This window comes from Oncorhynchus clarkii, chromosome 27, assembly GCF_045791955.1.
Source record: "Oncorhynchus clarkii lewisi isolate Uvic-CL-2024 chromosome 27, UVic_Ocla_1.0, whole genome shotgun sequence".
Lineage (NCBI taxonomy): Eukaryota > Metazoa > Chordata > Actinopteri > Salmoniformes > Salmonidae > Oncorhynchus > Oncorhynchus clarkii.
In genome coordinates, this window is record NC_092173.1 from 22,885,186 (window position 1) to 22,900,938 (window position 15,753).

Here is a 15,753-nt window from a genome sequence, read left to right on the forward strand (position 1 = left end):
TCTGTTCCTAAGAGACACACACAGGACACTTCAAATTTAACACACGTTTCTTCTGATCCTTAGAAGCACAAAAAAATCTAAACAAGCCCGCCTCTCGTGATCCCCACAGCCTTCACTCTACCCAGCACTCTCTCCATCAGTTTGGATATCTCAAATGTATTCCTCTAGATTGGTAATTCGATCAGCTGCTCCTCATTAATAAACCATACTCCTACATGATACGAAATGAAATTCTCATCATGGTACACTACTTTGTTCCGTTTCCCATTATTTCGGTCAATGTTCCAATTATCCTTGATTCTACAGCAATTAGATTCAGAATCCACTTCCGCCATCTTTTCCTCTCCTCTCAGAGCCGCGCCCAGTCCCTGTGATCAGTGTATGGGCGGCGTTGGGGTAAAACGTGCTAGTAGGATAACGCCGGATGTTGATGGTGGTACCAGAAATTAACAAACCATCACATCTTTCTTCCATCCTCTTATCTGTCTCTCCAGAGCCTGCCGTACTCAGCATGTTGGTGAAGTGATAGCTAGCTAAAGAGAAATGCCGGAGTCCCGATATCACTGGTCAGGGGAAGAGGTGAATGCCATCGTCTTAATATGGTGCATTACGTTCGTCTGACTCTGAGTATCGAGGTGCCGCCAAAGTGTACCATGAGATCTTTGTGCGCCTTCGCAAATTAGGTTATAAGGGAACTGTCCAGCAATGTCGTGACAAACTAAAAAAACTTAAGGGTCAGTACAAAGAAATTAAGTCAAACGGTTCCGACCGCCGGAGTTATTTTCCACCATCATGGTTCGATGCCATGGACGCTGTACTGGGACAGCGACTCAGAAAGCCAGTACTGAGAAGTGGCAAAGCCACCGTATCACAAAACGGTAAATTGTTTTTCTTAATTTGCTTTAGAATCCGATAACAGGTCGTGTACATATTGCTATCTGCTGCGTTCACGTACTAGTCGGAACTAGGAAACTCGAAAATGTCCGACTTGGAAACTAGTTGTAAAACATGAGCTCTGAGTTTCCCACTTGAAAGTACCAGAATCAACCAGTAGGAAGTTTGCGCAAATAACGTACATTTTAACTCAGTGGTTCTCGGTAGTCATGTCAGAGTGACTCGGGCTCCCGTGTGGCGCAGCAGTCTTAAATACTGCGTCTCAGTACTAGAGGTCACTACAGACACCCTGGTTCGGATCCAGGCTGTATCACAACCAGCCGTGATTGGGAGTCCCATAGGGCGGCGCACAATTGTCCCAGCGTCGGGTTTGGCCTTTGTGGGCCGTCATTGTAAATAAGAATTTGTTCTTAATTAACTGACTTGCCTAGTTAAATAAAATAAAAAATACTTGCCTACTTCGGATGAACGATTTAAGCGTTTCACGAGCTTGGAAGGAAGAACCATTCTCACCATAAACCCCAACATTAACGGTGTCATAATACCCATAAAACCTAGCGATCACAGGAAAATGGTTCCAACCATTTTTCCACGATTCATTTTCACCATAAGGGAATTTAGAAACACTTAAAATCAGGTCACATTGCCCGAGAGAGATTTGGTTATCAATGTATTAGTCTATTACACTCAGATTCAAAAATACAATTAGCATCAAAGTAGACATTATGCAAAACTACAAATCCCTGTTTGACAGCTCGGTTTTAAGGGTATTACGAGTCATACTGAAGTACTCAATTGACAGCTGAAATTGTGGCCATGTTTGTTTCCAATTTGCAGAGGTGCGTGACGTCAGATTTCAACATGTGGGAAAGATCGGGGTCCAGAGCTCATACCCGAGGTTCCTAGTTGTAATTCCGAGTTGGAAGGGCGTTCACCGTACGGTTTTCCCAGTAGGGAGGTCGTATTTCAGAGTTTCCGACAATGTGAACGTGGCATTCGCCATCAGCAGCAGATTTTCAACCAACCTTAACTTGGCGATACTTTGTTCTCAAATCAGAAATTACCGGTGTCTTCTAAACTCCCATAGCCAATTGCAGGGGGATGTTTGAATTTAGAAAATGCTCCGTTATTAAATTAAATACATTTGTACTCCATTAAGTAATCTAATAATCTATTCACCGCCATCTTGTCTATTTCTGATATTATCTCATTGATCCAGCCCAAAGTGCTGCACATCATGAGCGAGACTCAGAAATCAAGCATCACTTTGAATGACACTCACCTGGGGTGTATTCATTGTTCATGATAGAGGATCAGAAATAAATTAGATGGCAATGTATACATTGTAGGATTAATTCATGGAACAAAGACTGGTTTAATTTAATAACAGCATTTTCTAAATTCAAACTCTCCCTGCACTAGCCAGTTAAGAGTTAAGAAGACACCGGTGACTTCAAGAACGAAGAAAGCGTTGGCAAGTGAAGGTTGGTCGAAAATCTGCTGCTTATGGCTCATTAGCAGCCCGTACACAACCTCGGACACAAGCTTTAGTCCTGCGCCGAGGTGGCTAGTTACCCCTGGTTATACTTGAGAACACTCGCCTTGAAAAGTGCAGAGACGACAACAAAGTCTGATTATTCAAACCGTTGCTTGTGGAGATAAATAGATACGCTAAATTGTAATTGCATTTCTAGATAAATCCTCAGTCTGGTCTTTAACAGCCCGAAATTTAGGCTATTGTTACTATGTTAATGCTTCCCTAAAGCTCCTTTTTGAAAAGTTTCCATGGCTGAGGCGTCCACAGTCAAAAGAAATTGGCCGGGCTTCTGTATTGGTCCAGTGGCCCTTTTTTCCCCATACACTTTTCAGATGGTATTTACATAACAATGGCAAACTTATTTTTTTTTACACCTCACAAAGCAACTGTGTTGATGACGCTGACAGATGTGTTCTTTCTGCAAGCCCCAAGTCTTTAGTATCACTCCCCTGATGGAAACACAATGTAAGCTCTACTGTAATTAACATACACAACTGGCGACAAACTGGTGTGGGGTAAGTCTTAGGTGTAAATGCAGTAAGAGTTTATCCAGTCATTATGTTAATGCAAACTAGTGTTATTTTTTGGAACGTGTACAAATCACATTTTCTTTTTCACATGCTTCGTAAACAATAGGTGTCGACTAACAGTGAAATGCTTACTTATGAGCCCCTCCCAACAATGCAGAGAATAATATAAAATAATATCACAATGAATAAATACACAATGAGTAATGATAACTTGGCTATGTACAGTACTGAGTCGATGTGCTAGGGTACTAGTAAATATTTTCTTAACTATTTCTTGAACTGCATTCTTGGTTAAGGGCTTGTAAGTAAGCATTTCACTGTAAGGTCTTCACATGGCGCATGTGACAAATAAAATTTGATTTGGTAAGTATATACAGTGTATTCAAAGTATTCAGACCCCTTGACTTTTTCCACATTTTGTTACATTACAGCCTTTTTCTAAACTGGATTAAATAATGTTTTCCCTCAATCTATACACACTACCCCATAATTACAAAGCAAAAACAGGTTTTTGCAAATGTATATATAATTTTTTAAAGATCACATTTACATAAGTATTCAGACCCTTTCTCGGTACTTTGTTGAAGCACCTTTGGCAGTGATTACAGCCTCAATTCTTCTTGGGTATGACGCTACAAGCTTAGCACACCTGTATTTGGTGAGTTTCTCCCATTCTTCTCTGCAGATCCTCAAGCTCTCAGGTAGGATGGGGAGTGTCGCTGCACAGCTATTTTCAGGTCTCTCCAGAGATGTTCGATTAGGTTCAAGTCCAGGCTCTGGCTGGGCCACTTGAGGACATTCAGAGACTTGTCCTGAAGCCACTCCTGTATTGTCTTGGATGTTTGCTTAGGATCGTTGTCCTGTTGGAAGGTGAACCTTCGCCCCAGTCTGACCTGAGCACTCTAGAGCAAGTTTTCGTCAAGGATCTCTCTCTACTCTTCTCCAGTCATCTTTGACTCGACCCTGACTAGTCTCCCAGTCCCTGAAAAACATCCACACAGCATGATGCTGCCACCAACGTGCTTCACCATAGGGACAGTGCCAGGTTTCTTCCAGATGTGACGCTTGGCATTTAGGCCAAATAGTTCAATCTTGGTTTCATCAGACCAGATAATCTTGTTTCTTATGGTCAGAGTCCTTTAGGTGCCTTTTGGCAAACTCCAAGTGGGCTGTCATGTGCCTTTTACTGAGGAGAGGCTTCTGTCTGGCCATTCTACAATAAAGGCCTGATTGGTGGAGTACTGCAAAGATGGTTGTCTTTCTGGAATGTTCTCCCATCTCCACAGAGGAACTCTGGAGCTCTGTCAGAGTGACCAAGTTTTTGGTCACCTCCCTGACCAAGGCCCTTCTCCCCCAATTGCTCAGTTTGGCTGGGCGGCAAGCTCTAAGAAGAGTATTGGTGGTTCCAAACTTCTTCCATTTAAGAATGATGGAGTTTCCTGTGTTCTTGGGGACCTTCAATGCTGCAGACATTTTTTGGTACCCTTCCCCAGATCTGTGCCTCAACAAAATCTTGTCTCAGAGCTCTACGGACAATTCCTTTGACCTCATGGTTTGGTTTTTTCTCTGATGTGCACTGTCAACTGTGGGACCTTATTTAGACAGGTGTGTGCCTTTCCAAATCATGTCCAATCAATTGAATTTACCACAGGTGGACTCCAATCAAGTTGTAGAAACATCTCAAGGATGATCAATGGAAACAGGATGCACCGGAGCTCAATTTTGTGTCTCATAGCAAAGGGTCTGAATACTTCTGTAAATAAGGCATTTCTGTTTTTGATTTGTTATAAATTTCCAAAAATGTCTAAACCTGTTTTCACTTTGTCATTATGTGGTATTGTGTATAGATTCAGAAATAACAATTTAATACATTTTAGAATAAGGCTGTAACGTAACATGTGGAAAAAGGGTCTGAATACTTTCCAAATGAACTGTATACAGTGCCTTCAGAAAGTATTCAGACCCCATTACTAATTCCACATTTTGTTGTGTTATTCTAAAATTGTTTTTTTTCTCTCTCAATTGAATCAATCTACACACAATAACGCATTATGACAAAACGAAAACATTATTTTATAAGTGTTTGTAAATTTATTAAATTAAATACAGGTCTCATCTACACTAAACAAAAATATAAACGCAACATTCAACAATTTCATAGATTTGACTGAGTTACAGTTCATATAAGGAAATCAGTCAATTGAAATAAAATAATAGGCCCTAATCTATGGATTTCACATGACTAGGAATACAAATATGCATCTGTTGGTCACAGATACCGTAAAAAATAAACAAGGGGTGTGGATCAAAAAACAGTCAGTATCTGGTGTGACCACCATTTGCCTCATGCAGCGCAACACATCTCCTTTGCATAGAGTTGATCAGGCTGTTGATTGTGGCCTGTGGAATGTTGTCCCACTCCTCTTCAATCAAAAAAAATCCCCTCCCAAGCGCATACAGGCACATTAAACGACAAAGGGAACTGTTAACCATGAATACACATAAATAAGCCAAATTGTAAATGGTAAACATGAAGTACAGAAGATTGTCTACACGACCTAGAGAACTTTAATATGACACAGTTGTTTGCAATGCACCTTAACAGCACACTGGTCAGAAACAGCCGGTGGATGTTTTTGTTTGTGTGAGTGCTTTTATCTGATCTGGTGCTTTCACAGACAAATTACCATCCAGTTGGACACCTGATGAACTTCCACAAGCTTCAGGGTCTGGGGTGAGAACTTCAGCTTCTAGGCTGTTGGAGTTGACTGATTCATCTGAAGAATATGGTATGTCATCTAGTACAAAGTTTTAAAAATATATATATATTTTACCAGGGACAGGCAAGATTTGGTGCTCCCCTTTGTGGAATGGATTAAAACTTACTTTGTAAGCTCTAACCATCTGAGGGACCGGCCAGTAATGGCCAGAAGTTGAGAAACGCTTATCTAGTACACATTATTTATAAACCGTACTGTAAGCTTGCTAGCTAATATTGTTTACAAGTTTCTGACTGCTTTCAACTTATGTTGTTCTTTCACAGAGGAATCTGGATACCACTGGTCGTCTAAGGAGGTTCAGGCATTGTTAACACTCTGGGCAGATAAGATGGTACAGAAGCACCTCCTCTCCTATAAAAACGAGCACGTCTATGCCAAATTTAGTTCAGAGCTTGCCGCCCTGGGTTTTAAAAGGACGTCGAAGCAGTGCAGACAAAAGATACAAATACTGAAAAAGGAACACAAAAAAATCAAGGATAACAATAACATGAGTGGTTCCATCTATCGTGAAGAGAGTTGGTTTGCCATCATTGATAGTGTCCTGTGTCACCAACCAAGTACTTTGGAGTCTGGGGTGATAAATTCAGATGCCAAGCTTTTGGGGTCGCCTGATTCCCAACAAGAAATGGGAGATTCTAGTAAGTTAAGTTGTCCAGTACAGCACCTAGTTCACATGTTTAACACAGTAACTTTGTTACCATAAGCTTGGTACTTAACAATGTTTTTCTTTGTGTGAGTACTGTTAACTGTGCTGTTGTATCCACAGACAAATCTCCATCCATTTGGACACCTGATGAGGTCCATGGTCAACAATCAGAAACCTCAGGGCTTGGGGTGATAAATGCAACAAATCTACTGTTTGAATCGACTCCTGATTCCCCTGTAGACGAGGAACATATTGGTAAGTTATCTAGTAGTGTTTTTCAACCTTTTTTGTACCACGGGCTAGCCAGGGGTGGGAGGGCCAAGAGACCAGAGGTGGTAGTGCTCAGTTGGGGTGTAGGGTTTGAGCATATCCTGAGGTAGGGAGGGGCAGTTCCCCTTGCTGCCCTGTAGGCAAGCACCATGGTCTTGAAATGGATGCAAGCTTGGACTGTGAGCCAGCTAACGCACTTGCATATATGTCCCACTAACCATCTGAGGGACTGACCAGTAATAGCCAGAAGTTGAGAAATACTTATCTAGTACACATTTGTCATGAACCATACTGTAAGTTTGCTAGCTAGTATTGTTTACCATTTTTTGACTTCTTTCAACTGATGTGGTTCTTTCACAGAGGAATCTGGATACCACTGGTCGCCAAAGGAGATTCAGGCATTGTTAACACTCTGGGCAGATGGTAGTGTTCAGAAGCAGCTTCTCTCCTATAAAAACGAGCATGTCTATGCCAAATTTAGTTCAGAGCTTGCCGCCCTTGGATTTAACAGGAAATCTAAACAGTGCAGAGACAAACTAAAAAAGCTGAAACAGGAATATAGAAGAGTCAAGGATGACAATAACAAGAGTGGTTCCAATCATCGTGGAGAAAGATGGTTTGCCATCATCGATAGTGTTCTCTGTCACCAACCAAGTACTTTGGAGTCTGGGGTGATACAGTCAGATGCAATGCTTTTGGAATTAACTCAACCCAATTCCCCACAAGAAGTGGAGGATTCTGGTAGGTTGTCTCGTGCAGCTTCTCAATTACATTTTTAACACCGTAACAAACTCAGCTCCAACATTCATTGAATCAGATGGTTCATTCATCACAAAACCCACTGATATTCCCAATTACTTTAATGATTTTTTCATTGGCAAGATTAGCTATCTTATCTTGTAATGAATAATGTGGAAATTGAGCAAGTTGAGGTGACTAAACTGCTTGGAGTAACGCTGGATTGTAATCTGTCATGGTCAAACATGTTGATACAACAGTGGCTAAAATGGGGAGAAGTCTGTCCATAATATAGCGTTGCTCTGCCTTCTTAACAACACTATTGACAAGGCAGGTTCAACAGGCCCTAGTTTTGTCGCATTTGGACTACTGTTCAGTCGTGTGGTCAGGTGCCACAAAGAGGGACTTGTGAAAATTACAATTGGCTTTGAACAGGGCAGCATGGCTGGCCCTTAAATGTACACAGAGAGCTAACACTAATGACATGCATGTCAATCTCTCATGGCTCAAAGTGGAGGAGAGATTGACTTCCATCACTACTTGTTTTTGTAAGTGTTGACAAGCGTAATGCACCGAGCTGTCTGTTTGAACTACTGGCACAAAGCTCGGACACCCATGTGTACCCCACAAGACATGCCACCAGAGGTCTCTTCACAATCCCAAGGCCAGAACAGACTGGAAAGTGCATAGTACTACATAGAGCCATGCCGACATGGAACTCTATTCCACATAAGGTAACTTATGCAAGCAATAGAATCACATAAAAAAAAATACACCTTATGGCACGGCAGGGACTGTGAAGAGACACAAACACAGGTACAGACACGCATGCGCACACAGGCGCTAGAACACGCACTCTACACACACTTACATTGCAATATTGTTGTATGGTGGTATCATACATTTTGTTGTGGATATGTTGTGGTGTGACAGTGTTATACGTATGTACTATTTTCATATTTTGTTTTATGTGTAATATAAGTGTTTTAATGTGTTTGGACCCCAGAAAGTGTCAGCAGCTAATGTGGATCCCTAATGTGCAGTGCAGACACAAACTAAAAAAGCTGAAACAGGAATACAAAAAGATCAAGGAGAACAAGAGTGGTTCCAATCATTGTGGAGAAAGATGGTTTGCCATCATCGATAGTGTTCTCTGTCACCAACCAAGTACTTTGGAGTCTGGGATGATACATTCAGATCCAAACCCTTTGGAGTCGACTTAACCCGATTCCCCTCAAGAAATTGAGGATTCTGGTTGGTTGTTTCGTACGACATCTCGTACACGTTTTTTACACAGTAACTTGCCTGTTACCGCAAGCTTCGTAGTTAATATTGATTATGTGAGAACTGTCAACTGAGCTGTTGCTTCCACAGATCAATCTGCATCCAGTTGGATACCTGATGAGGTCCATGGACTCGTTGGTCACCAACCAGGAACTTCAGGAGCTGAGGTGATACATTCTGCTACTATGCTGCTGGAGTTGACTCAACCGGATTCCCCTGTAAAAGAGGAACGTTATGGTAAGTTATCTAGTACAGTCTTTCTCAACCTTTTTTGTACCAGGGATTGGTAATATTTGTTTATTTTCCTTGGGAGATTGCTTGGATTGTACCTAGCTTACTACTACTAGCTAACTAAGTCAATGTCTCTGCTAACCATCTGAGGGACCGTCCAGTATTAGACAGAAGTTGAAAACCACTTCTCTAGTATACATTTTTCATAAACCGTACTGTAAACTTGCTTGCTACTATTGTTTACCAGTTTCTGGCTGCTTTCAACTGATGTGATTCTTTCACAGAAAAATCAGGATACAGCTGGACGTCTCAGGAGGTCCATGCATTGTTAACACTCTGGGCAGATGAGAGTGTTCAAGAGCAGCTTCTCGCCTATAAAAACGAGCATGTCTATGCCACATTTAGTTCAGAGCTCGCCGTCCTTGGATTTAAGAAGACTTCAAGGCAGTGCAGAGACAAACTAAAGAAGCTGAGGCAGGAATATAGACAAATCAAGTTTGACCATAACAAGAGAGGTTCCAACCATTGTAGAGAAAGATGGTTTGCCATCATGGATAGAGTCCTCTGTCACCAACCAAGTACTTTGGAGTCTGGGGTGATAAATTCAGATGCAAAGATTTTGGAGTCGCCTGATTCCCAACAAGAAATGGAAGACTCTGGTAAGTTGTCTAGTACAGAATCGAATACACATTTTTAACACCGTTACTTTGCCTGTTACCACAAGTTTGGTAGTAAATATTGATAGTGTGAGTACTGTCAACTGACCTGTTGCTTCCACAGACCAATCTTCATCCAGTTGGACACCTGATGAGGTTCATAATCTCTTTGGTCACCAAACAGGAACTTCAGGGGCTGAGGTGATAAATTCTGTTACTATGTTGCTGGAGTCGACCCAATCCTATTCCCCAGAAGAAGTGGAAGATTATGGTAAGTTGTCTAGTACATCATCATCTGAGGGACCAGTCAGCAACAGCCAGAATATGAGAAATACTAGTAGCTACACGTTTTTCATAAACAGTACCTTAAGCTTGCTAGCTAATATTGTTTTCCAGTTTCTGACTGCTTTCAACTGATGCGGTTCTTTCACAGAGGAATCTGGATACCGCTGGACTTTGCAGGAGGTTCACACATTGTTAACACTCTGGGCAGATGAGAGAGTTCAGAAGCAGCTTCTCTCTTATAAAAATGAGCACGTCTATGCCAAATTTAGTTCAGAGTTCGCTGCCCTCGGATTTAACAGGACGTCGAAGCAATGCAGAGAAAAGTTAAAAAAGCTGAAACAGGAATACAGAAAACTCAAGGATGACGACAACATGAGTGGTTCCATCTATCTTGAAGAAAGCTGTTTTGCCATCATCGATAGTGTCCTCACTAACCAAACAAAAGCTCAGGCTTATTCTTTTCCAGGTGCAGAAGACTTTGGTAAGTTAACTTTTACTGTATACATTTTTGTAGTTTGTTTGAGGGCTTTCACTGTGGTGACTGGCTGGCTAAATAGCTAGTTGCTGATGCTGGCTAGTTTCCTAATCTCTTGCTAGATAAAAAAAAAAAAGATTTTTATTTATATATATATATATATATATATATAACTCACCTACAGTATTTTAAATATGCCATTGGTTTTTACTCTATAACATGTTATTGTTTGTGTTTCCCAACGTAGGTCCCGGTTTAACTCTGTCCTCACTGCGTCTCCTTGCTCCACCATTACGCTTGATGTCAGCATTCATGTGGCAAGTGGCTCAGCAGCATATTGTAAAGCATTATGGGAAGCTGGAGGAGTTTGTGACTTTGGTGACAGAGATGGTTCCAGAGCTGCTGAGTTCCAGGCAGAGGACCCAACTTCTTCTGGGTCTGAGAGCAAGGGTGAGAGAGGTGGAAATGCATGCAGAGGATTCTGATAGAAGTATGGGTAGCTGCCAGCTGTAAATAGTATGTTTTCCCCTGGGGCTTGCTCTCACATGTCTACCTCTTTTCCAGCTGGTACTGGAGTTGTGTCTCAGTGAGAGCACAGCTGACCTCGTGACCATCCAGCCTCACCTGGACAAAATCCATTATTTGACAGAATACGCTGTACACAAAGAGGTAAGTTAACTTATACTACTGTTCAAAAGTCTGGGGTCACTTAGACATTTCCTTGTTTTTGAAAGAAAAGCAATTTATTTTGTCCATTAAAATAACACCAAATTGATCAGAAATACAGTGTAGACATTGTTAATGTTGTAAATGACTATTGTAGCTGGAAAGTGCAAATTTATGTGATATCTACATAGGCGTACAGAAGCCCATTATCAACAACCATCACTCCTGTGTTCCAATGGCACGTTGTGTTAGCAAAATTTTACTTTTGCAATTAGGTTAGCACAGCTGAAAACCGTTGTGCTGATTTAAAGAAGGAATACAACTGGCATTCTTTAGACTAGTTGAGTATCTGGAGCATCAGCATTTGTGGGTTTGATTACAGGCTCAAAATGTCCAGAAACAAATATCTTTCTTCTGAAACTCGTCAGTCTATTCTTGCTCTAAGAAATTAAGGCTATTCCATGTGAGGAGTAGGACACAGCGTTGTACGAGATCTTCAGCTTCTTGGCAATTTCTCGCATGGAATAGCCTTCATTTCTCAGAGCAAGAATAGACTGACAAGTTCCAGAAGGAAGGTCTTTGTTTATGGCCATTTTGAGCCTGTAATCGAACCCACAAATGCTGATACTCCAGATACTCAACTAGTCTAAAGAAGGACAGTTTTATTGCTTCTTTAATTAGCACAACAGTTTTCAGCTGTGCTAACATAATGGCAAAAGGGCTTTCTATTGATCAATTAGCCTTTTAAAATTATAAACTTGGATTAGCTAACACAACATGCCATTGGAACACAGGAATGATGGTTGCTGATAATGGGCCTCTGTACACCTATTTAATATGGCGCCGGAAGAAATGGCAGCAGTTTCAGGCGCCCAACCAATTGTGCTATTATGTGCGGGTTTTTGCGTTATTTGTAACTTATTTTGTACATAATGTTTCTGCATCCGTATCTTCTGCTGCTACTGTTTATCATGTATGCATAGTCACTTTAACCATATATTCATGTACATACAGTGGGGCAAAAAAGTATTTAGTCAGCCACCAATTGTGCAAGTTCTCCCACTTACAAAGATGAGAGAGGCCTGTAATTTTCATCATAGGTACACTTCAACTATGACAGACAAATCACATTGTAGGATTTTTAATGAATTTATTTGCAAATTATGGTGGAAAATAAGTATTTGGTCACCTACAAACAAGCAAGATTTCTGGCTCTCACAGACCTGTCTTTTTTACTGTTGTTTTTATTTCTTTACTTACCTATTGTTCACCAAATACCTTTTTTGCACTGTTGGTTAGAGCCTGTAAGTAAACGTTTCACTGTAAGGTCTACTACACCTGTTGTATTCGGCGCACATGTCAAATAAACTTTGATTTGATTTAGATATTCCATAAAAAATCTGTCGTTTCCAGCTACAATATTCATTTACAACATTAACAATGTCTACACTGTATTTCTGATCAATTTGATGTTATTTTAATGGACAAAAAATGTGTTTTTCTTTCAAACACATGGACATTTTGAAGTGACCCCAAACTTTTGAGCTGTAGTGTATGTTTAAGATGTTTTCAACTCATATGTTGAGGTTGAGTTGATGTCTGATGAAATTTGTTTGGTTTGTTTATGCTTACTGACAGAGTAATGATGATGAGTTGGAGGCTACAGAGTCTAACTTTGTGGAGTTGGTCCAAACCCTGCTGGAAGACCCGTCTGAGCGGGAGCACTTCTTCCAGGTAAGAGATTTTCGTCTCACAATTGGTAATACTCGTGACCTTCAGGTGCGTATTTAATGCATCTGTAAATGTATTTTTTTGGCACAGCAGTCACCTTCAAGTTTTGCTATTATTGACATTGTTAATTGCCCGCATTACCAGGAGATGATTGCAGACTATACCACACAACAAATGATGCCCGAAAGCCATTGCCACCAGACTTATTGTGTGTTAAATTCTCAATTTTTCAGGAGGTGTTCCCAGCACGCTATGGCCCTCGGTATGACACCGCACTGCAGGTACTGGTGTGGGAGTTCCTCTCCAGACTGGAGGAGCTGCTACCTGTACCAGACTTCACACAGGTACAGATAGAAAAATTGCAGTTCTGCCTGTTTAAGTATTGACTGCTGGTCACTGTTTAAAATAAAAAATGGGGTTGAGAACTATGGAATGGTGAGCTAAAGGAAAACACCTACCCAATGCTCCAGGATCTGGCATGCAGAGAAGGGAGCAAAGGGTGCATACCAATGATACACGGCGTTGAATTCAATGTATTCTAAAGCGCTGAAAAATATTGAAATATAATCAATTACAAATTACATAACCCTCCCCCGGCGTTGAATTCAATGTATTCTAAAGCGCTGAAAAATATTGAAATATAATCAATTACAAATTACATAACCCTCCCCCAGAATGAAATAGAAAATGTGCTATTTCCCCTGCTCCTCAGACAGCAGCATGGCTTGGTGATGCCCCCTCTGTCGTGGAGGAATGTGGAAGCACCATATTTGACACTGAAGAGCTGAAGACTCTTCTGCAGCACCATCAGCATCATGGAAACCTGAAAAGAGGTAAGTGTCCAACCAGAATTATATATTTGTTATTGTGTATGTTAAATTCTTTGTCTGGTAAGTAGTGGAAGACGATGTATGGCAAGAGTGTAATTTATGGGATCAATTATGTTGTCTTTCCTAGGTTATTTCTCTTACTACACTGCAGATACCATCTTGTCCACACTTTCCCTCCCTCCAACAATAAGAGTTGTCATGAGCTCTGAGCAGGCCCGCTCTGACAAAACAAGGTTATGCTCCGATGGAGATGAATGCTTAAAGAATGGGATAGATGGAGAAGGACAATTTAATTGGGGCAGAGAGGAGGAAGAAGATCATTTTTATTTAGAGCAACAAGAGCAGATTAATGTTTTACATGCAGAGAATTCTGGTCCGTGTATCCCAGTACCCAGCAACGGTATGGACTTTCAAGAATTCAAGTTATTAATCAAATATTTGACTTTATTTTACAGTCCTATTGTCACTGTCATTTATCTGGTATTTAAAATGAAATTACTTTAACAATTGGTACTTCATGGTAATTAGCAACTTGGAAATTATTAACAGAATCTGTAAATTCTTGATAACAATTGGTACATCCTTGTGTTCTTTGCGAAATGACTAACACAATTCTTATTTTATGTACTTTGTAAGTAAATACCTGGTAGTCAGCAAGCTGTTCAATGTAGTGTTACTCAAAATTGCTTTTTCAAATGGTAATTCATTCATCTGGGCAGAATATCACTTCTTAAGCAATCTGTCCCCCTGATTTTGTCATTGCAGGATTGAATAGTGACATGGAATCCCAGGTCCTCGCCTGCTCCCTCTGCTCATTCTCTCACAGTGATATGGCAAAACTCCACCAGCACATCAGGATTAGGCATCGAGGAGAGGACCGAAAGCTTAGACGCCCTAAAGAATCTGGGACTGAAAAGCACCTTCCCTCAAGCAGAACAAAACTACTTCACCATCACATCAGGACTAGGCACCAAGGAGATGTACAGAAGTGTCAACACTCTGAAGGATCTGGGACTGAAAACCTTCCCTCAAGCACAACAATTATCCCCTATAGACCCAATAACATGACTCTAAGCTGCCCTCATTGTGGGAATGTTTACCAAAACCTCAACTCTCTGAAAAAACACAGAAGAATTCACACATTTCCATTCTGTTGTAACCAGTGTGAGAGGAGATTTTCTACCAGATTAGGTTTGAAAAGACATCAGCGAGCTCACACAGGGGAAAGACCATTCAAATGCTCTCACTGTGACCGGAGATTCATGTGTGCATATTCACTCAAAATGCATGTACGCACACACACTGGGGAGCGTCCCTACTCTTGCACTATTTGTGGGAAAACATCTGTCCAACATCTAGCAAGACACATGCGGATGCATGCAGGGGAGAAAAACTATTTATGTAGCATCTGTGGTAAGGCATTCCTTAGCTCAGGAGAACTGAGGCTGCATACACGATCGCACACAGGAGAATGTCCCTACACCTGTGAACATTGCGGAAGGGGTTTCAAAGCAGCATGCCATCTTCAGATTCATATACGAAGATTTCACACAGGGGAGCGTCCATACCCCTGCACCCTGTGCACAAAACGTTTTGTCATTCTCAGGGAACTTAAAAGACACATGTTAATTCACACGGGTGAGAAAGGTCACAAGTGCTCCAAGTGTGGGAAGAGTTTTTCTTTAAAGGAATCTCTGAAAACACATCTTAAAAATCATGGATTTTAAGACGTTCTAGACAGATCATATTAGTTATGCATAAAGTCTTGTAGACTGTATTACTTCTTTCCCCCACAGGTCAGGCGTTATGGGTGGGTCTTAGGAGGCCTGGCTCGCCCTACTGTACCTCTTTTCCCATCCAAATAAAATATTGAAATATTTATTATGTATTTGACCGAGATGCGCGGCGACAGAAAGACTAATCAATCTAAGTTAAAGCATCTGAGCGAGCTAAATTGCGTCCCTCTCGCAATATGTGAAGAACATATACAGTACCAGTCAAAAGTGTAGACACCTACTCATTCCAGGGTATTTCTTTATTTGTACTATTTTCTACATTGTAGAATAATAGTGAAGACCTCAAAACTATGAAATAACACATGGAATCATGTAGTAACCAAAAAAGTGTTAAACAAATCAAAATATATTTTAGATTCTTCAAAGTAGCCACCCTTTGCCTTGATGACAGCTTTGCACACTCT

General features: G+C 40.9%; 1 protein-coding gene across 1 annotated transcript; it reads left to right on the forward strand.

Moving 5' to 3' along the window:
- The first annotated feature begins 365 nt into the window (after positions 1 to 365).
- LOC139385942 (uncharacterized) lies at positions 366 to 15,432 on the forward strand. Its single transcript, XM_071131245.1, has 16 exons — positions 366 to 878; positions 5,640 to 5,750; positions 6,005 to 6,379; positions 6,508 to 6,642; positions 7,018 to 7,398; positions 8,770 to 8,916; positions 9,195 to 9,569; positions 9,691 to 9,837; positions 10,000 to 10,332; positions 10,574 to 10,776; positions 10,891 to 10,995; positions 12,631 to 12,726; positions 12,957 to 13,067; positions 13,436 to 13,556; positions 13,681 to 13,953; positions 14,319 to 15,432. Exons 1-16 carry the CDS (start codon positions 806 to 808, stop codon positions 15,278 to 15,280), a joined length of 3,948 nt encoding a protein of 1,315 aa, XP_070987346.1. The 5' UTR covers positions 366 to 805; the 3' UTR covers positions 15,281 to 15,432.
- Positions 15,433 to 15,753: the final 321 nt, after the last annotated feature.